We start from the raw sequence: 15,402 nt of genomic DNA on the forward strand, positions 1-15,402 counted from the left end.
ACCTCCCAGCCACCCTGAGGGTTGGCACTAAAGCAATTCCCATTTTACAGATGAGGACACGGAGGCCCAAAAAGGTACTAGGAACTCCCCCCTGCATTCCCACAGCTGACACCTGCCCATCTCCCGACACCTCTCCACCTGTGAGCCAGGCTTCCCTTCCTGAGTCAGCATGATCCCATAACACTCTCACCTAGCGGGGCTCCCAGGGGGTGGTGTCAAACTGTGGAGGGGCCTGGCAGACAGGGGAGCCACTGAGAAAGTTCCAGGAAGGGGGCCGAGGGGCTGGAGACCTGGAAGGCCGGGGAGGACCAGGGAAAGCAGAGCAGTTGTGGTCGTGGCGACATTTGGGGCTTGCAGACTGAGCCCCGTGCTTTCGCCAGCCTCATTTAACCATACAACCCCCTGAGAGGTCTGGCTCATGTCCACACACTCACACTCCTTCTCCCTGGCTCCCCGCTCCTCTGTTTCCCCAGGGGCTGCCCACCTGCCACCTCTTCTCTACAGCCACCATCTCCAGGGTCCCTGGGCCTCTCCTGATTTCCCCAACCTCCCAGGCCACCCCCCCCCACCAGCCCTGGTTCCAGACCCATGCATCAGTCACCTCCTGAAATCCCCCTCCTAGAAGTCCTGCACGTGCAGCTTCCCATCCGGGCCATGCCCGCTCTTCACCAGGTGCCATCCAACACACTTTTACCTGGCAAAGGCTTATCCACACCTAACTAGACTCTCCTTGCCACCCCTATCCCCGCTTCTTGCCCCTCTGCCACCAGCACCCTCTTTTGTCCCAAGCCTGGGACTCCCTGACTTGGGGCAGAGGCCAAGTCTGTGCCAGCTCTGATGGCCCCCAGGGGCACAGCACAGGGCCTGGCCCAGAGCAGGAGCACGGGGAAGGCTGGTTGGCACAGAGTGTGAACAAAGGCTTCCTGGAGGACGTGCCTGGGGTAGAGTGGGGCCTCACTGCTCGCCGTTCCCACAGGCAGGTGTCCAGCTGGGAGAGAAAGGGGGCAGACCCAGATCCAGATCCCTGGGCAAGCCTGGCAGTGGGGAGGGGCTCCGGCAGATCTGAGACGAGGGAGGTGATGAGACAGGGCAGTTTCCCAGGCCAGGTGCTCAGCAGGAGGCCGGCCAGAGGGAAAGGCTGGGCAGACCTTGCGCCAAGCTCCAGGCACTGGGCTCTCATGCAGGAAGAACCAAGGTAGTCAGACTTCACCCCTGTCCGTGAACTGGTACCAGGTCAACCGGGACCCCAGCTGTGGTCCTGAGCTCCTGCCCTCAGTTTATCCACACACGCACACAACACACACTCACCCCACATATGCCCTAAGGCCTGGTGGAAGGAGGTGGGTCGCGGTGATTTAGGTAAGTAGTTGAGTGGGAGAGTGGAGGGTGGAGGCAGGGTGCTAGGCAGGGCTTGTCAGACAAGAGGGGGCAGGGCATTCATTGGCTGGCCCAGATGAGAACTTCAGCTTAGCGGGGCATGCTTAGTGGGGCATGACTCAACCCCAGCCTCCCAGGGAGTCTGGGCAGAACCGGGGTTCCTGGTGCCAAGGGCCGAGCCTGGCTGGAGGGAGCAGTCCTGCCCCTGCCCTGAAGAGGCCCCGAGCACTCCCCCATTAGCCCCTTGGCTTCCTTTGGAACCTGGGGCCTTACAGCTTTCCCCTCTTTCTGGGCCCCAGATGAAATTTGAATCTGCTTCTAGCCAGTCTGTATGCTCATCTCATGAAGTATAAAAACCAGGCGAGGTGTCCCCTCGGGGGGCACAGCTAACACAAGGCATACTTCCAAACACCACTTTCTCAGCCCCCAGAATGAGGGCAGGGGGACAGGTGCGGGTGATGTGTGTCCTCCCCCGCTGCACACAGGGCAGTGCGGGCAAGCACTCCCCCAGGCCCCGCAGATGGGGGGGGGCCCTGCTGCTGTCTGAGTGGTGGGCTCAGGGAGAACCGAGCAAGAAATGTGGGCTCAGGCCCAGTTGGGTTTCAGAACTTGCAGCAGACGGGGGGTTTGGGGGCATGGCTGCCAGCAGAGAACCCTAAGGCGTGAAGCCGGTGCGTGCTCATGCAGCCGGAGGCAGAGGCAGGGAGCGCAGATGTGTTACAGAGAGCACGATGTGGTCAGACGGGCAGCTGGGGTGACCCCTGAGGACTGAGGGACAGAGTGCCATCCTCATCGCCTGGCAGAGGTGGCCCAGCTCAGGGAGGTGAGGCGTTAGCCAGGGTCACGGGGCTCTTCAGAGGCGGGTGTTCGTGGCTTCCCTGGGGGAGGCCGTGCTTGGACCAGTGAACTGGGCGTGGGGACACCTGGCCTGCCCTGCTGCTCCCTCCCCCCGGATGGCCTTGGTAAGTCCCTTCCCCTGTCAGGACTTAAAGAAAGGCAACTCGTGTTTCTCCAGCCTCTGGGGCTGTGACAAGGGTCGGCTGGGACAGTGGTCCTTGGGCAAGTGCTTCCTCAATCAGAGAGGCCTATAGAAGCATCGTGGGCGGTTCTCAGTTGTTGGCCCAGCTCCCAGGCTTTGTGCGAAATGCCTCCTGGTTTGTGGCAGGGCACCCTCTGCAAGCCTCCCTGTGACTTAGTCCTGGAGCCTGCTCTCCCACACAGCCCCTGCTCTACACTGCCGCAGAAGCTTCCTACTGACACAGCCTATCTGAGGGGAGCCCCTCAGGTAGGAGGCGGCCTCCCCCCCCAGCTGCTCATGCCACCCCGTCCCACTGGCAGCTGGGCATACTTGACCCCCACATGCTCCTTCCGGGCCTCAACACCCTGTCCCCAGCCCCCTCCCTGTCCTGCCTTCACCCTTCCCTAGGTTTTTTGGCCCCTCAGGATTTGGTCCAGATGGGTCCCAAAGCCCTTCGGGATGTGACCCCAATGCCCCCTGCCCCCTAATGGCCCGCTTCCTGATGTGTTTACTGGTTGACGTGGCTCCTTGCCCTGACACACTCAGGAGGCTCCTGGAGCTTAAACTCCAAACCACAGATGGAAGGCACCCCAGAGCCCGGGGCACCTTTATTTTACCAGTGCGATCTTTTGTTCATCTGCACTCTTCAGAGGAGCCCCTGTGTGCAGAAACAGCGAAAGTGACCAAGAGCCCCAGTCAGCCGCCCACGGCTCCCCTCCCGTCCCAGGCACCTGGGCAGGCAATGGTCCAGCCTTCCTTGCTGCCTGCTCCGTCCGCTCCTCAGGCCCACCCTTGCCTCCAGGGTGGCTGGGTGGCTCGGAGCAAGGGAAGGCCCAGTGCTGGCTGCAGACCAGCTGTCGGCTGACTCTTGACCGAGGAGTAGCCAGAGGTCAGGGCTTCCTGCAGCGAGACTTCTGGGTCTGCCCCAAAGAAGTTGGGGTGGTTCCAGGTTGCTCAGCCAGGCTGTATCTTTGTTTGAAGAACTATGCATTTGTTCTTAGAGGCACTTGATTGGAGTTTTGCTAACGGTGATTCTTTCCAGTTTGTTGTCCAGGCCCAGTCTCTGGAGCCAGACCTGGGCTCTGTCCTGACTTCCCCAATGACTAGCATCATTTCCAGGCTGGGGGCACCTCACGTCTCTGAGCCTTGGTTTTCTCTTTTGCCAAAAGGGGGCCTTAGTCTCTACTCTGAAGCAGCTTGGATGAGATGCTTGATGTGGGACGTCTGGCCTACATGTGGCTCATGGCACTGCCCAGCCACATTCCATTCTTTCTTTCTACCTTCTCCTGCCCAGGCCATTAGAGCTTTCCTAGGGTGCTTGGAATGCTGGGCCCAGGCCATGAGGCGAGAAGCCTGGGGCCTGCCTGACCCTGGTCAGGTCAGAGGTGGTGGTGCCATAGGAAAGGGGGCCTAAAGAACCAGCAAGGTGAACAAGTGCCTTTCAGAGGCCATCCAGGCACCTGCAATCTGGACCCTTCCATGAGGTCTGCCCAACTCACAGGCCAGAGCTCTGAGAGGGAAGGCAGGACCCATGTGCCAGCTTCACTGGCCCCAGGAAGTCACAGGGTAGGAGGGGGAATAGGGGTGTATGGATGCTGGACATTGCCTCCGTTGGCCCCAGGCTGTCCTCTGACCTATGTTTCCCTGAATCCCGACAGCCGTCAGGAATCTGGAACAAGGCTCCCCTCTGTTGAGCAGCCTCTGGGCTGAGTCTTTTTGTACCTGGACATGGAAATGTTCCCAGCAACTTGCAAGGGTGCCCTTCAGGTTACAGATGAGGAGACTGAGGCCAGGGATGAGCGGCTGACCCAGTGGCACACAGGCCTGCCCTTCCCACGATGCCACCCCACACTCCCTCTAGGGAAAGGTGGGCAGATGACACACAGCGCCTGGCATGTGAGCGCTCAGGGAGCGTTAGCTGCTGGTCGTGCGTGTTCTGAGAAGAAGGGTCTGACCCCCAAGCCTCCATGGTCCCACATGGTGGAGGGGGCAAGACAGTGCCAAGGAAGGGTCACTAACTGGGCCTTCATGAGCCTTCTTTTAAAGTTGTGTTTTGGGTTTTTTTTAAGATTTTATTTATTTATTTGACAGAGAGAGAGAGAAAGCACAAGTAGGCAGAGAGGCAGGCAGAGGGAGAGGGAGAAGCAGGTTCTCCACTGAGCAGGGAGCCCGATGTGGGGCTCGATCCCAGGACTTCATGAGCCTTCTGTAGAATGGGCATAATGATCCCACCCCCTCCCTCCTGAGGATGGCCTCAAACAAGAGGGTGCCTGTGAGCCCCACTTTGTCTGCTCTCAGCGCCCCTCCCCTTAGTAGCCAGAGCAAAGGCAGAAGCCAGAGGCCAGGAAAAGGCTCGCTGCCATGGCTCTGCTCCTGCCACCTGCGTTAATATAAAACCTCGGTTGAAGAAACTTCCCCAAGGTCTGCCCATCTCACTCCTGGTCAGCCTCTTCTCTGCCCTCGGCCCCCATCCCTGTTGCTACAGACTGCGAGGCACCGTCCCTCAGGTCCAGAAGGGTCCTGCGCTCTGAGCACCAGTGTGGAAATCCCATGCACCGGGCCGGCCCGTGAGAGGGTGTCGCCCCTGAAACCATGAGCCCGCCCAGCGCCTCCAGGAGGACAGTTCCACTGACACAGCAAACTGCCCTGAGCAGGGCCGGGTCCCAGGTAGACGGAGCTGGTGGGGCAGTGTGGGCCTGAGGGCCTGTTCCTTCCACACAGCTGGGCCAGAGTCAGCACAGGGCCCAGGGGGGTCTCATAGTCACCACCTACGTGCTACAAGGGCAGAATCCAGAACCCACCAAGGCTGCCTCACGGCCAGGCCGGCCCTTTGAGAACCATGGGCCAAGAGGTCCGCTGGCCTCCGATGTGCCAGAGCAGTGCCGGGTGCCAAGGGGGCTTCCGAGGCCTCCTTTCCCACTTCCCCTCGGACCCCGGCTTGGGACCCCTTGCCTGCTGGGGCTGCAGTCCTGGCCTCCACGACTGCCCTGCCCCCATCCCCGGCGCGGGTGCTCCTAGGGCAGAGGCATCCAGCACCCGGCCCTCGTGGCACCTCTCCCCTCATGGGCAAGAGCCACACTCTGCAGAGTGCTCTCAGGAGTGGGCATCTGCTGGCTGAGGCAGAGCAGGGGTGCCAGGCAGAGGCAGAGAGGCGGTGTGGTTAGGAGCAGGGGGCAGGCAGCAGGCAGGGATGAGCCCTGTTCCCCACTCCCTGCCGAGTGACTGGGGAAGCGGCTTCTGCTGTCGGCCTGAGGCCTGACTCTTCTCACCTGCCCAAGGGACTTCGAGAAGACCACCAACCTCACTGTGCCAGAGTAGTAAGGGACATCGGCCTGCTGGCAGTGCCCGTGACGGGCCACAGGGCCACCCAGAGGTCAGTGGGGCCGGCAAAAAGAGATGGGCTTGCAGGAGAGGGGCCAGTGTGCAGAGCTCTACCAGGGAGCATGGCTTTTATCCCAAAGTGATAGGAGCCATGGAAGTCTCAGGAATCAGCTGAGGGAGGAGAGATCAAAGGTCAGAGATCCCGCGGCTGGGCTGGGAGAGCCAGTGGCTCACCCCTCTTCCCAGTGGCTTCCGTTGATCTTAGCGGCAGAAGGGCAGGTGGGCCAGCCCTGACTGAGGCCTCGACAGGTTGCAGCAAGAGCTTTGGGCTGCTCCCACCACCAGGGTGTCCCTTCAAGGGACAGGGCAGATGTCTGGGCTGACAGGGTCTCTGTGGGTCACGGGGCTCACACCTCAGCCACCAGATCAGAGCCTCTGGGGCGGGGCCTGACGCCTGCCCTGGAGACAAGCCTGGGATTCCCAGTCACACCACAGGGGGAAAGCCACAGCCCAGAGACGGGACGGTGCTTTGCCTAAAGTCCCACAGCGCATCGGGAACTAAGTGCGGCCTTCGGGCCTCTGGACCCGCGTCCAGTTCTCATCAGGGCGCTCTCAGCCAGGTGACGCCACTCAGCCTGCCGTCAGCCCGCGTGAGCTTCCACCTCGCCCGGTGCCCGTCTGCTGGCTGGTGCTGCTAGACTCGCAGGTCCTCTGTGCCGTCGGGTTCATCTTAGGCACCCTCCCCCTGCCAGGCCCAGCATGGGGCGGGGGCTTGGTCACCTCACCCCACCTCATTTCTCCAGAGGCTTGTTTTTTCAGCCCATCATTCAGCAGAAATTGGTCCTATGCTGGACATGGGGTCCCCCTGACACAGCTCTTCCTGGGGAGTGAGTGGTCTCTGGGCGGGGGACAACCACCTGAACAGAAGCCTGGGGCCTGGGAGAGCCAGCAGGGCTCAGAAGAACTTAGAGGGGCCTCCAGAGTCTTGAGGGGTGAACGAGCCTAGCAAGGGAGCCATCTGTGGAGCCCATGCTTGGATGTGATGGGGTGAGCTGGGGGAGGGGGCCCGGACTCCTGTGAGAAAGGCAGAGTCCGGGCCCTATTCTGTCTCCCCTGATAAACTCTTAGCCCCTGAGGCCTGGAGGCCTGGATCAGTGTCAGACCCGTCTCTAGCTCAGCTCCTATCTCGCAGCCACCCAGCACCAAGGATGTTTAGACAGAGCAGTGAACCCATCCACTGCCCCACCAAGCTGAGGTCTCCAAAATACCAGGGACTCTCTGAGTCATATCTGCCCCACACAGAGCAGGAATTCAGATGAATCAGCAACTGACCGGGTGCTAAGACTCTCTGTGCAGAGGTTCGAGAGTGAGCATGTGGTCACTGTTGTGACAATTCACAAAGCACTGTGATGTCCACACTTGTCTGGGCCTTGCACAAACTCCGTGGTAAATGCCATCACCCCTACATTGCATGTCAGGAAGCCCAGGCTCCAGGAGTAGAGGGGCTTGCCCGAGGTCCCAGGGCCAGGTATGCATCCCCACTTTCTGACTCCACAGCTCATGTTTCAGCCACTGCCCTGTGGCTGAGATTGTGCTTCACAGGCCTTGCCAGACCTTGCCCCGGACCTAGGGCAGAGCAAACAGGCAGCACCAACTCAAAGAGCAGCCCTCCGTCCGAGCCCAGGCCTGGCCTCCTCTGCTCACATCTGCTCTGTCTCTGTGTCCAGAGCCTCTGGCGGGCCTGGCCCAGAGCAGGAATGCCCCAGGGGAAGGACCGAAGACCGGCCTGGTGACACATCTCGGGTTTTCCCACCTGCTGCGAAGGGGTTTACGCTCAGGCCCCTTCCCACTTTAACCTCCCCCCATGCCCAGGCTGGCCGCGTGGGGTAAGAGTTCTCCCCCCTCGCCCATCTCCGCTGCCCCGCTGTGAGCACTCGGAGGAACCCCAACAAAGACCTAGCTCTCTGGCTTGGTCGGGCTCACCCACCCGTCTGGAGTCCCACAACCTTGGGTCCAAATACTGGCTTCTCCAAATAACTGAGGGATCTGAGACACGGGGCTGGCTCCACGGATGTGTGCCCCATACACGTGCCCCAGGCCCTGCCCTCAGAAGGGCCCCCAGGTGGTTGAGTGTTCGGTTGCCACTGTCTTTTTAGTTTTTGAGCAAGGGCCTTTCATTTTTATTTTGCACGGGGTCTCACAATAGGTAGTTGATCCTGCCTGGACAAGTTCTTGAACTTCCCTGAGCCTCAGTTTCTCTGGCTGCAGAAGAAGCCAACTTCTGGAGCTGCTGTGAGGCCAGTGGGTGAGAAGATCCTTTGTCAGCTATAGAGGGCTGTGCCCTGAGAGGTTTTGTTCCCTCCAGGAGGAGAGGAAAGGCTTTAGAAAGACCTGGTAGCTCTCTTGGAGAGACTAGAGGGTTCACAGAGTCCAAAAGGAAAGTCTTCAGCTCCCTGGGACAGCACTCTGGGGTTCAGCTTTGCCCTCTTCCCCCTCGCACCCCTGAAGGTATGGCACCTGGACTCTAGCCGCCCTTGGCAGCGTGGGCTCCTGGATGGGGTGTGGCCTCACAGGGCAACCTGCAGCACCCCCTTTGCATCCCCCACCCTGAAAGCCAGAGACAACACCACTGCAGTCCCCAGCCCATGTTTGCTGTTTGCATTCGGGGTGAGTCTGCAGTCAAAGGAGAGGACAGGCTGTCTGGCTTCTGCATCTGAGGCAGTGGTGGCCCAGTACCAGGCCTGGGTGGCCTCTAGTCTTGGGAAACAGAGAGGCAAGGCTGCTTTTTGAGGCAGTCGGAGAGAGCGGTCCAGGGGGAGGGACCCAGGCTGATCGCCATCCAAGGCAAGGAGCTCCCTCAACAGCTCCTGGCAGCCTCTGCTTGGAAGCTCCCAGGGACAAAGCTCTCAGTGCCACCCAGGCTGGCCCGTCCTGTAACTGTAGCCTTCAGTCCCCAACCCCCACTTGAGCCCAAAGGACTGGGTAGACTTCGTTGTCCTCCCTTCTGTGCATATCGCATTGTGCCGTGTACATCTGCTAACCTCAGAATGACACAGCCACCAACCCTGTGCTGTGCAGGGGATGCTGGGGGCCTGGCAGGTGCAGTGGCCCAGGCAACATAGAGGACAGGCTGGTAGCTGGTTGCTCAGTCCACTGCCCCTTCCCCGCTCAGCACAGGGCCTGGGCTCAGTAAGTATTGGCTCTTGACATTATTGCACGAGCCTGGACGCTCACCCAGAGTGAGCCAGTGGTCCGGAAGAGAGGGACCGATGGCAAGGCTGTGAATGTCACTAAGGAGGACTCTGGTCGCCTGACCCAGAATGGCAGCAGTTAAGGGCAGGGGCCAGAATCAGATGCTAAAAAAGTAGCAAGACCAGGCCTGGGGGCCCCAGGCGAGGGGGTGGATGGGGGCAGCATGCTCAGAGGCGGGGAGCCCTGGAACAGGCAGCGTCAGGGTGGAATACGGAGAGTATAGTACCTGCTGGCGCTGTGGGGTCCTGGGGCTGGGGCTGTCAGGGGGGTTGGAGTCAGACCCAGCAGGTCCCACCGGCTCTGCCACTTACGAGCCGCACAACCTTGGGCGGAGTCCTTGCCAGAGAGGTGGAAAGGGCAGGAGCCGCCTCACAGAGCTGCTAAGAGCCTAGGGGACGTGAGGCTTGGAAGGCTGAGTTGGGACTGGAGCGGGTGACCCGCCATAACCAAGTGCTGTGGGACGAAGGGGTCAGCAGCCAGAACAGCCCACGGGGCCTTCCCTGGGGGCCCAGAGCCACTCTCTCAGAACCTGAAGTTTAGGCACCAAACATCGTCTAGGGCAACATGGGAGATTAAACATGTGCACAGTGCAAGGGAGAGGCTAGAGAGTGCGTGATTCTCCACGCTGACCCCAGCCCCCTCCTGGCCTCCGCCTGCGCAGTGGGTGCCAAGGCCCCTCAGCTCTGGAAGGCCGAGATTCCGAGTCCCACCGGGGCCTCCGGGGATGCGAAGGGCCAACAGGAGCCCCTTTGGCCAGGTCACTTCTCAGGGACACAGCCCCCAGTGCCCACGCCACGCCCCACCTCCACTACCACAGAGAGGCCCAGTCGCCATCACTGTCGCTGAGTAAGGTCACGGCTATGCCCCAGTCCCAGTTTTCCAGGGCCTGAGGCTTAACTACCTGCACCTGGAGAGCAGGCAGGCCCTCGGGCCCCTCTCCACAGAGGGGCTCTCCCACATAAAAGGCTGAAAAGGCACCTGGGGCCTGCGTTGGCTCTTTGATTTGGGGCTGGGAGGCAGGATTTCCTCTCTGGTTGGAAGTCCAGGAGGGAGAAACTACCATTTGCGAAGCAACTCCAACCTGCCAGGACCCAGACCAGGCACTTCACCTGGGGAGTTTGATCCTCACCTCAGGCCCGAGAGGGAAGGCTTGTCGTCCTCACCTGCCAGGTGTGGGTGCTGAGGTCCAGCCCGAGGGGTAGCCTGCCTGGGTCACTCAGTGAGCGACAGGGCCAACGCTCACACCCTGGCCCGCCCGCCTCCACTGCCCCAAGAGGGCCTGAGTGGGCCATACGCCAGTCAGAGCCTGGCTCCCACTAACAGAGGCCAACACAGTGCAGGGAAGGGCGGTGGCCTTCTTTCTGCACCTGGGGCTCGGGAAGCTCCTTGTGGAGGTGGTCTTTGAGCTGGGCCTGGGGATGCTAGCAGGCAGGAGGTCTCCACGCCACTGGACCAGCACACACAGAGGCAGGAAGGCTCACAGAACTGCCCACACCCAGCTGGAGGGCTAAGATTTGTGGAGACACACAGAGAAGAGTCAGGCTCAGGAGACTCGCCTTTCAATCACAGTTATGGCTCATCCTATCATGGTGAGGGCATTAGCCTCGAGAAGTAGGGCCAGTGGCCCTCTGCCACCCATAGCCCTTGTGCTCAGGATGCTCAGGACGACACCTGCTATGCCCCCTCAACCCGGCAGGATCACAGAGATGCACCCTCACACACACACACACAGAAGGGAAAGCCCGATTTCCCTCCTCCCTGCCCCTCCCCCCCCCCCCCCACACACACACACACATACACACAAATTGAAGTTCAAAGGAAAGGCATCATGAATTTGGTATAATTAGCAGCAGGGACTCCTGGGGTATGTATTCAGTGATCACTCCTGTGGGAATGCAGACACCACAGAAGGACAGACAGAATAAACCAGTTAGGGGGAACCTTCAGGGAAAAGGCCCACAGGGCCAGGTGCCCAGAGGAAGCCAAGGGAGGCAGGCAAAGGGTTTCGGGTTATAAAAGATGGGGCCCTTGGCTCCCAACATTGAAGAGAAGAGGAAAGCCCACTCAGGCACAGTTCCCACAAGATCAAAGCACACAGATGCTCAGAAAGAAACCCAGGTTGAAAGGCTCAGAGGCCCAGGAATGGGCTCCTCCGTGTGCGGGCCACCTGCGCCCTGGTGACCCAGCTCTGCCAGCCCTTTCTCCAGGCCTGGGGAGGATCATTCTCACCACACGACGGGTTCAGTGACCTAGGCTCTGCCCCAGCCTTTCCAGGCCCTTTGAATTTGCAAAGGGAATAAAAACACTAGACAAGCTTCAAGTGGACAAAAACCAGACGCCTTTAGCTTATGGCTCAGTGAGAACAGATGTTGAGCTGAGTGCCTCATCAAGGTGATGGATGGTGTGCGGGCTCGGGGAACCCCTCCCTGGAAACCCCACAGCCAGGGCCACAAGCCAGTCCATTCTGAGACCAGTTTGGGAGCCCCAGGGACCGCGAGTCTGGGTTTGGAGTCCAAGTCTGGGCAGGACAAGGGTTTAGGAATCTGGCCCTGGGCAGCTAAATACCAGCCAGGCTGATCTCAGCAACGTTGACCTGTTGGCGGTGACCTCTACACCAGCACAGTCCTCTAGTGTGCAGACGTTTACCCATCCATCATCTTCATCAAAGTGGGTCCTCCCCGGCAGCCCCACAGGAATGGTGCCATTCTCCCATTTTACAGATGGGGAGCCTGAGGCTCAGGGAAGCCCACAGCTAGAGGGGATCAGCCAGAACTCAAATTCAGGTGTCCTGTCTCAGGTGGTCCCCCCACGGATGGAGAAAGGTGGTGGCCGCCGTCGGAGGAGACTGAGCATCTCTGTCTCTTCCCCCCCCCCCCCCCCCAGAGACGTGTGCAGTAAACAACGGAGGCTGCGACCGGACCTGCAGGGATACGGCCACTGGCGTGCGGTGCAGCTGCCCAGTGGGATTCACGCTGCAGCCCGACGGGAAGACGTGCAAAGGTCAGCGCGGAGCCGCTCGGGCAGGGGCGGGGGCTGCCTGTGAGGGCGGGGGTGCCGTGTCAGGGCTCCCCAGCAGGGTTCAAGGGAACACTGCGTTGATAGGGTCCTTCTGTCCAAGAAAAGGGCTGCCCACTGCACTAGGCTAACGGTGTCTTCGCTGCGGGACCTCCTGGGCCCACAGTGATTCATCGTGGCCCTGGGGGGGCCGGGGGGGTTGGTTTGGCCATCTCTTCACCCTTGCCATCGTGGTCACATCTGGCGGAGCTGGGGCAACAGCACAACCCGGGGGGGTTTGGGAAAGACAGGTCTCCTTGTACCGGGATGGGATTGTCTTCTTGCCACCGTTAGAAAAATGAGGATGCTGTGTGTCCTTGTCGCTGGAGGAGTGACAGTGACATGGTGGGGGCTCTCAGCGGGGGACTGGGGAGGCAGAAGGACCTCCATTTGCAATTAGAAACGAGGCTCTGGGAGGATGGGAGAAGTTCACAGGAGCGGGCCAAGCTCCTGGCCTCTGGAAGCGAGAGCAGGTAGAGCTTGCTCTGTTCCCGCGTGTTCCCTGACTCACCCCACAGAGTTCCTGAGTGCCTCCAGCAGTGCTTGGGGTGTGAGGGGTCCCTCAGGAAACAAGTGAGGGGAGCAGGGAAGTGAGAGCTGGCTGGGCTCTGGAGACTGAAGGGGCCACCCTGCAGCCCTGACAAAGGAGCCCTGAACAGCCACGGCCATTGGGCAGGGAGTAGAGGGGACCACCAGAGCCCCCTGCAAGGGAGGGAGGTGCAGCCCCTCAGCGCCGCCCGCTCGGCACCAGACTGGCCCTTCGAATCCCCCTGCCTCTGGCCCCCTGCCTCCCACCTTGCCAGGGAGCAGGCCAGGCTGGGGGGCCATGAGCGGAAGGGCAGAGGACTTGAACTTCCAAAGTCCAGTGGGTGACGATACGGACAGTGGAGGTTTCCGGTGGTTTTAAATAGTCCGAGGGGGGCTTTTTTTAAGCCTGTAAAAATAGATAGCATATGACTTCTCCTTCCTAACTGCTCTGCTGGGAAGAAACTAGGGATTATTGACAAAAATAACAGTCCTTCCACCTGTTTATTTGAAAATAAAGCCCTTCTGTAGCCCCTGCTCATGGAGCCGAGTGGCAACATGCGGACTCAGATGCCAGGGGGACCGGCCAGGGCTCCCCGCGGACCCAGCTGTCCCCACAGCCAGAGGCGACACAGCGGGCCTGGCCCCATGCCCTCAGAGCTGGGGCAGAAGAGGGTAAAGTCAGGCCACGCTGCCTCCCTCCCGGGCACGGGACCCCAGGGGCGGGCACGTCTCAGTTCCTGACGTGAGGCCAGGAGTGGGTGCCAGGAGCCAGCCTGTCCGCGCCCACAGCCGTGCCCAAGCAGAGCACCTGCGGGGACCTCTACTGCCCCCGCCTGGCCTTTGGTGGCCTGGGGGGCACCTGTCCCCGCCTCACCTCCACCTCGTGTCTGGGGGAGGGGAGGTGCTGAGGGCAGCTCCCCACAGCCGGAGACCCACCCCGCCAAGCCCCCCACCCTGCTTCCCGTGGCTCCTCCTGAACCACTCCAGCCCTCCAACCACGGCTGCCCCCGCTCGGCTCTTTGCCCTTGCCCGGACCCTCTCCCTCCCGCTGCCCTGCAGGCAGCAGGTCCTCTCATTCACTCCATTCATTCAACCCAGATGGGGTTTCTGGGCTCCTCCCCTGTGCAAGGGCTGGGATGACAGGTGAATGGAGCAGACCTTCCCTGACCCCGGGATCTTCTATCGGATGCAGAAGACAGTTTTTCAATTTTTAAAATCACTGAGATAAACGTGTATTACCTATTACTTGGTGCTGGATGGAGACGTACAGCCCAGCAGAAGAGTGAGGACCAGAGCCTGCCCTGCCCCGGCGGGGAGGGCGTGGGGAGAGGCATTTGTCGGGGCGGCCTTTCCACAGCACCGGGGCTGCGGTGCAGAGGCCAGGGGTGCAAGGACCCAAAGGGATCCAGTGTGCCCAGGTGTGTGAGATGTGGGGTAGCCCAGGCCAGATGGTGCAGGGCCTGTGTGCTGGGGAGGGCTCGGCCCTTCATCCTTCCAAGCCTTGGCGAGCCCCCCAGACACTCCCGGGCAGGGAAAGTACAGACTCGGGTTTTTCTTTTGAGCCGGTCCCCGACCATGGCTTGGGTGGGGTTCTCTGGACAGGGGCCAGAAGAGCAGCGAGGCGGCTGCTATCATCACCCAGGCTGGGATGACATGGCTTGACCCAGGCGCTGGCCGCGGTGGTAGAAACGAGCAGTCCGGATATTGTCCTCGGAGTCAGAATTTTTTTTTTTTTAAGATTTTATTTATTTGACAGAGAGAGAGACAGCAAGAGAGGGAACACAAGCAGGGGGAGTGGGAGAGGACGAAGCAGGCTTCCCGTGGAGCAGGGAGCCCGATGCGGGGCTCGATCCCAGGACCCTGGGATCATGAACCGAGCCGAAGGCAGACGCTTAACAACTAAGCCACCCAGGTGCCCCTTTCGGAGTTAGAATTTAAGTATTGTGGGACTAGACAAAAACTGCGTAACATCCTTAAATCAGGGAACACTGGAAAATGAAGGCTGACCTCCAGACCCCAGGTTTGGCGTCTCAGAGCCTGGAGCGAACAGCCTGAGCTCCCCGGGTCGGACGGGAGAAGTGCAGGTCAGGGCGCGGGCACTTGGCAGGACAAGCCCAGCTGGGAACTCCCGGCCCAAAGCTTTGGCTCCCCAGTGGGCATGCACACCCTGGTCCTGGCAAGGGCCCAGAAGGGGATATCAAAGGAGTGATTTCAAAGGTTCAGTGTATTCTGGAAGCCAAAAGCACTGTGAAGTGAGATCGATGGCTGGAGGGTGAAGGTAACAAAGGTCCTGGAAAATCCAGAGCTGAAAGCCCTGAGCACACAGGGGTCACACAGGCAGGTGGAGACAGGCATGGGAAAGTGGGGGTTATTCTGCCTGAAACATGGGGGCTGTGGTGCAGGAGGATTTGCCCCAAGCTCTGTTTCAAGAGTGTGGGCAGTGCAGGGGTTCAGCCTCAAGGCACCCTGTTCCCCTGTTCGGTGCTGCACCCGCTTGATATTGGGAAGGGGGCACCTTGATGATTGGCCCTTCTGAGAGGAGGGAGTTCTGGGGCCTTGACTCCCGGAGCTGGAACCTGGATTTCCTCAGAGACACCGGCCCCTCCTCCCAACATCTTCTAGAATAGTCTGGGAGAACTCCCACCTACCACCTGTTTCCTCTCCTCCCTCACCTGCCCTCTGCCCAGCAGCGCACCCCCCCCCCACGAGGCTGTTCGAGGGTGATGCCAGCCCACTCCCACTTGGAAGCCCTCCACATGGCCCCCGGGTTGCCACGCTGTGCCCCTTCAGCGGGAATGGGCAGAGGGGAGCAGGAGTATTTGTCCTACTGTGTGTTCCTATAGCTCCTCCCC

The 15,402-nt window shown here is 60.3% G+C and overlaps 1 protein-coding gene across 2 annotated transcripts in view; it reads left to right on the forward strand.

Moving 5' to 3' along the window:
* Positions 1-15,402, forward strand: part of SCUBE1 (signal peptide, CUB domain and EGF like domain containing 1) — a 139,349-nt gene that overhangs the window by 92,223 nt on the left and 31,724 nt on the right. For both annotated transcript variants that reach the window (XM_044915773.1, XM_044915774.1), the window contains one exon: positions 11,852-11,968. In XM_044915773.1, the coding sequence (XP_044771708.1) occupies positions 11,852-11,968 (117 nt within the window). The remainder of the gene's footprint in view (positions 1-11,851; positions 11,969-15,402) is intronic.

This window comes from Neomonachus schauinslandi, chromosome 5 (assembly GCF_002201575.2).
Source record: "Neomonachus schauinslandi chromosome 5, ASM220157v2, whole genome shotgun sequence".
In the NCBI taxonomy this organism is placed as follows: Eukaryota; Metazoa; Chordata; class Mammalia; order Carnivora; family Phocidae; genus Neomonachus; species Neomonachus schauinslandi.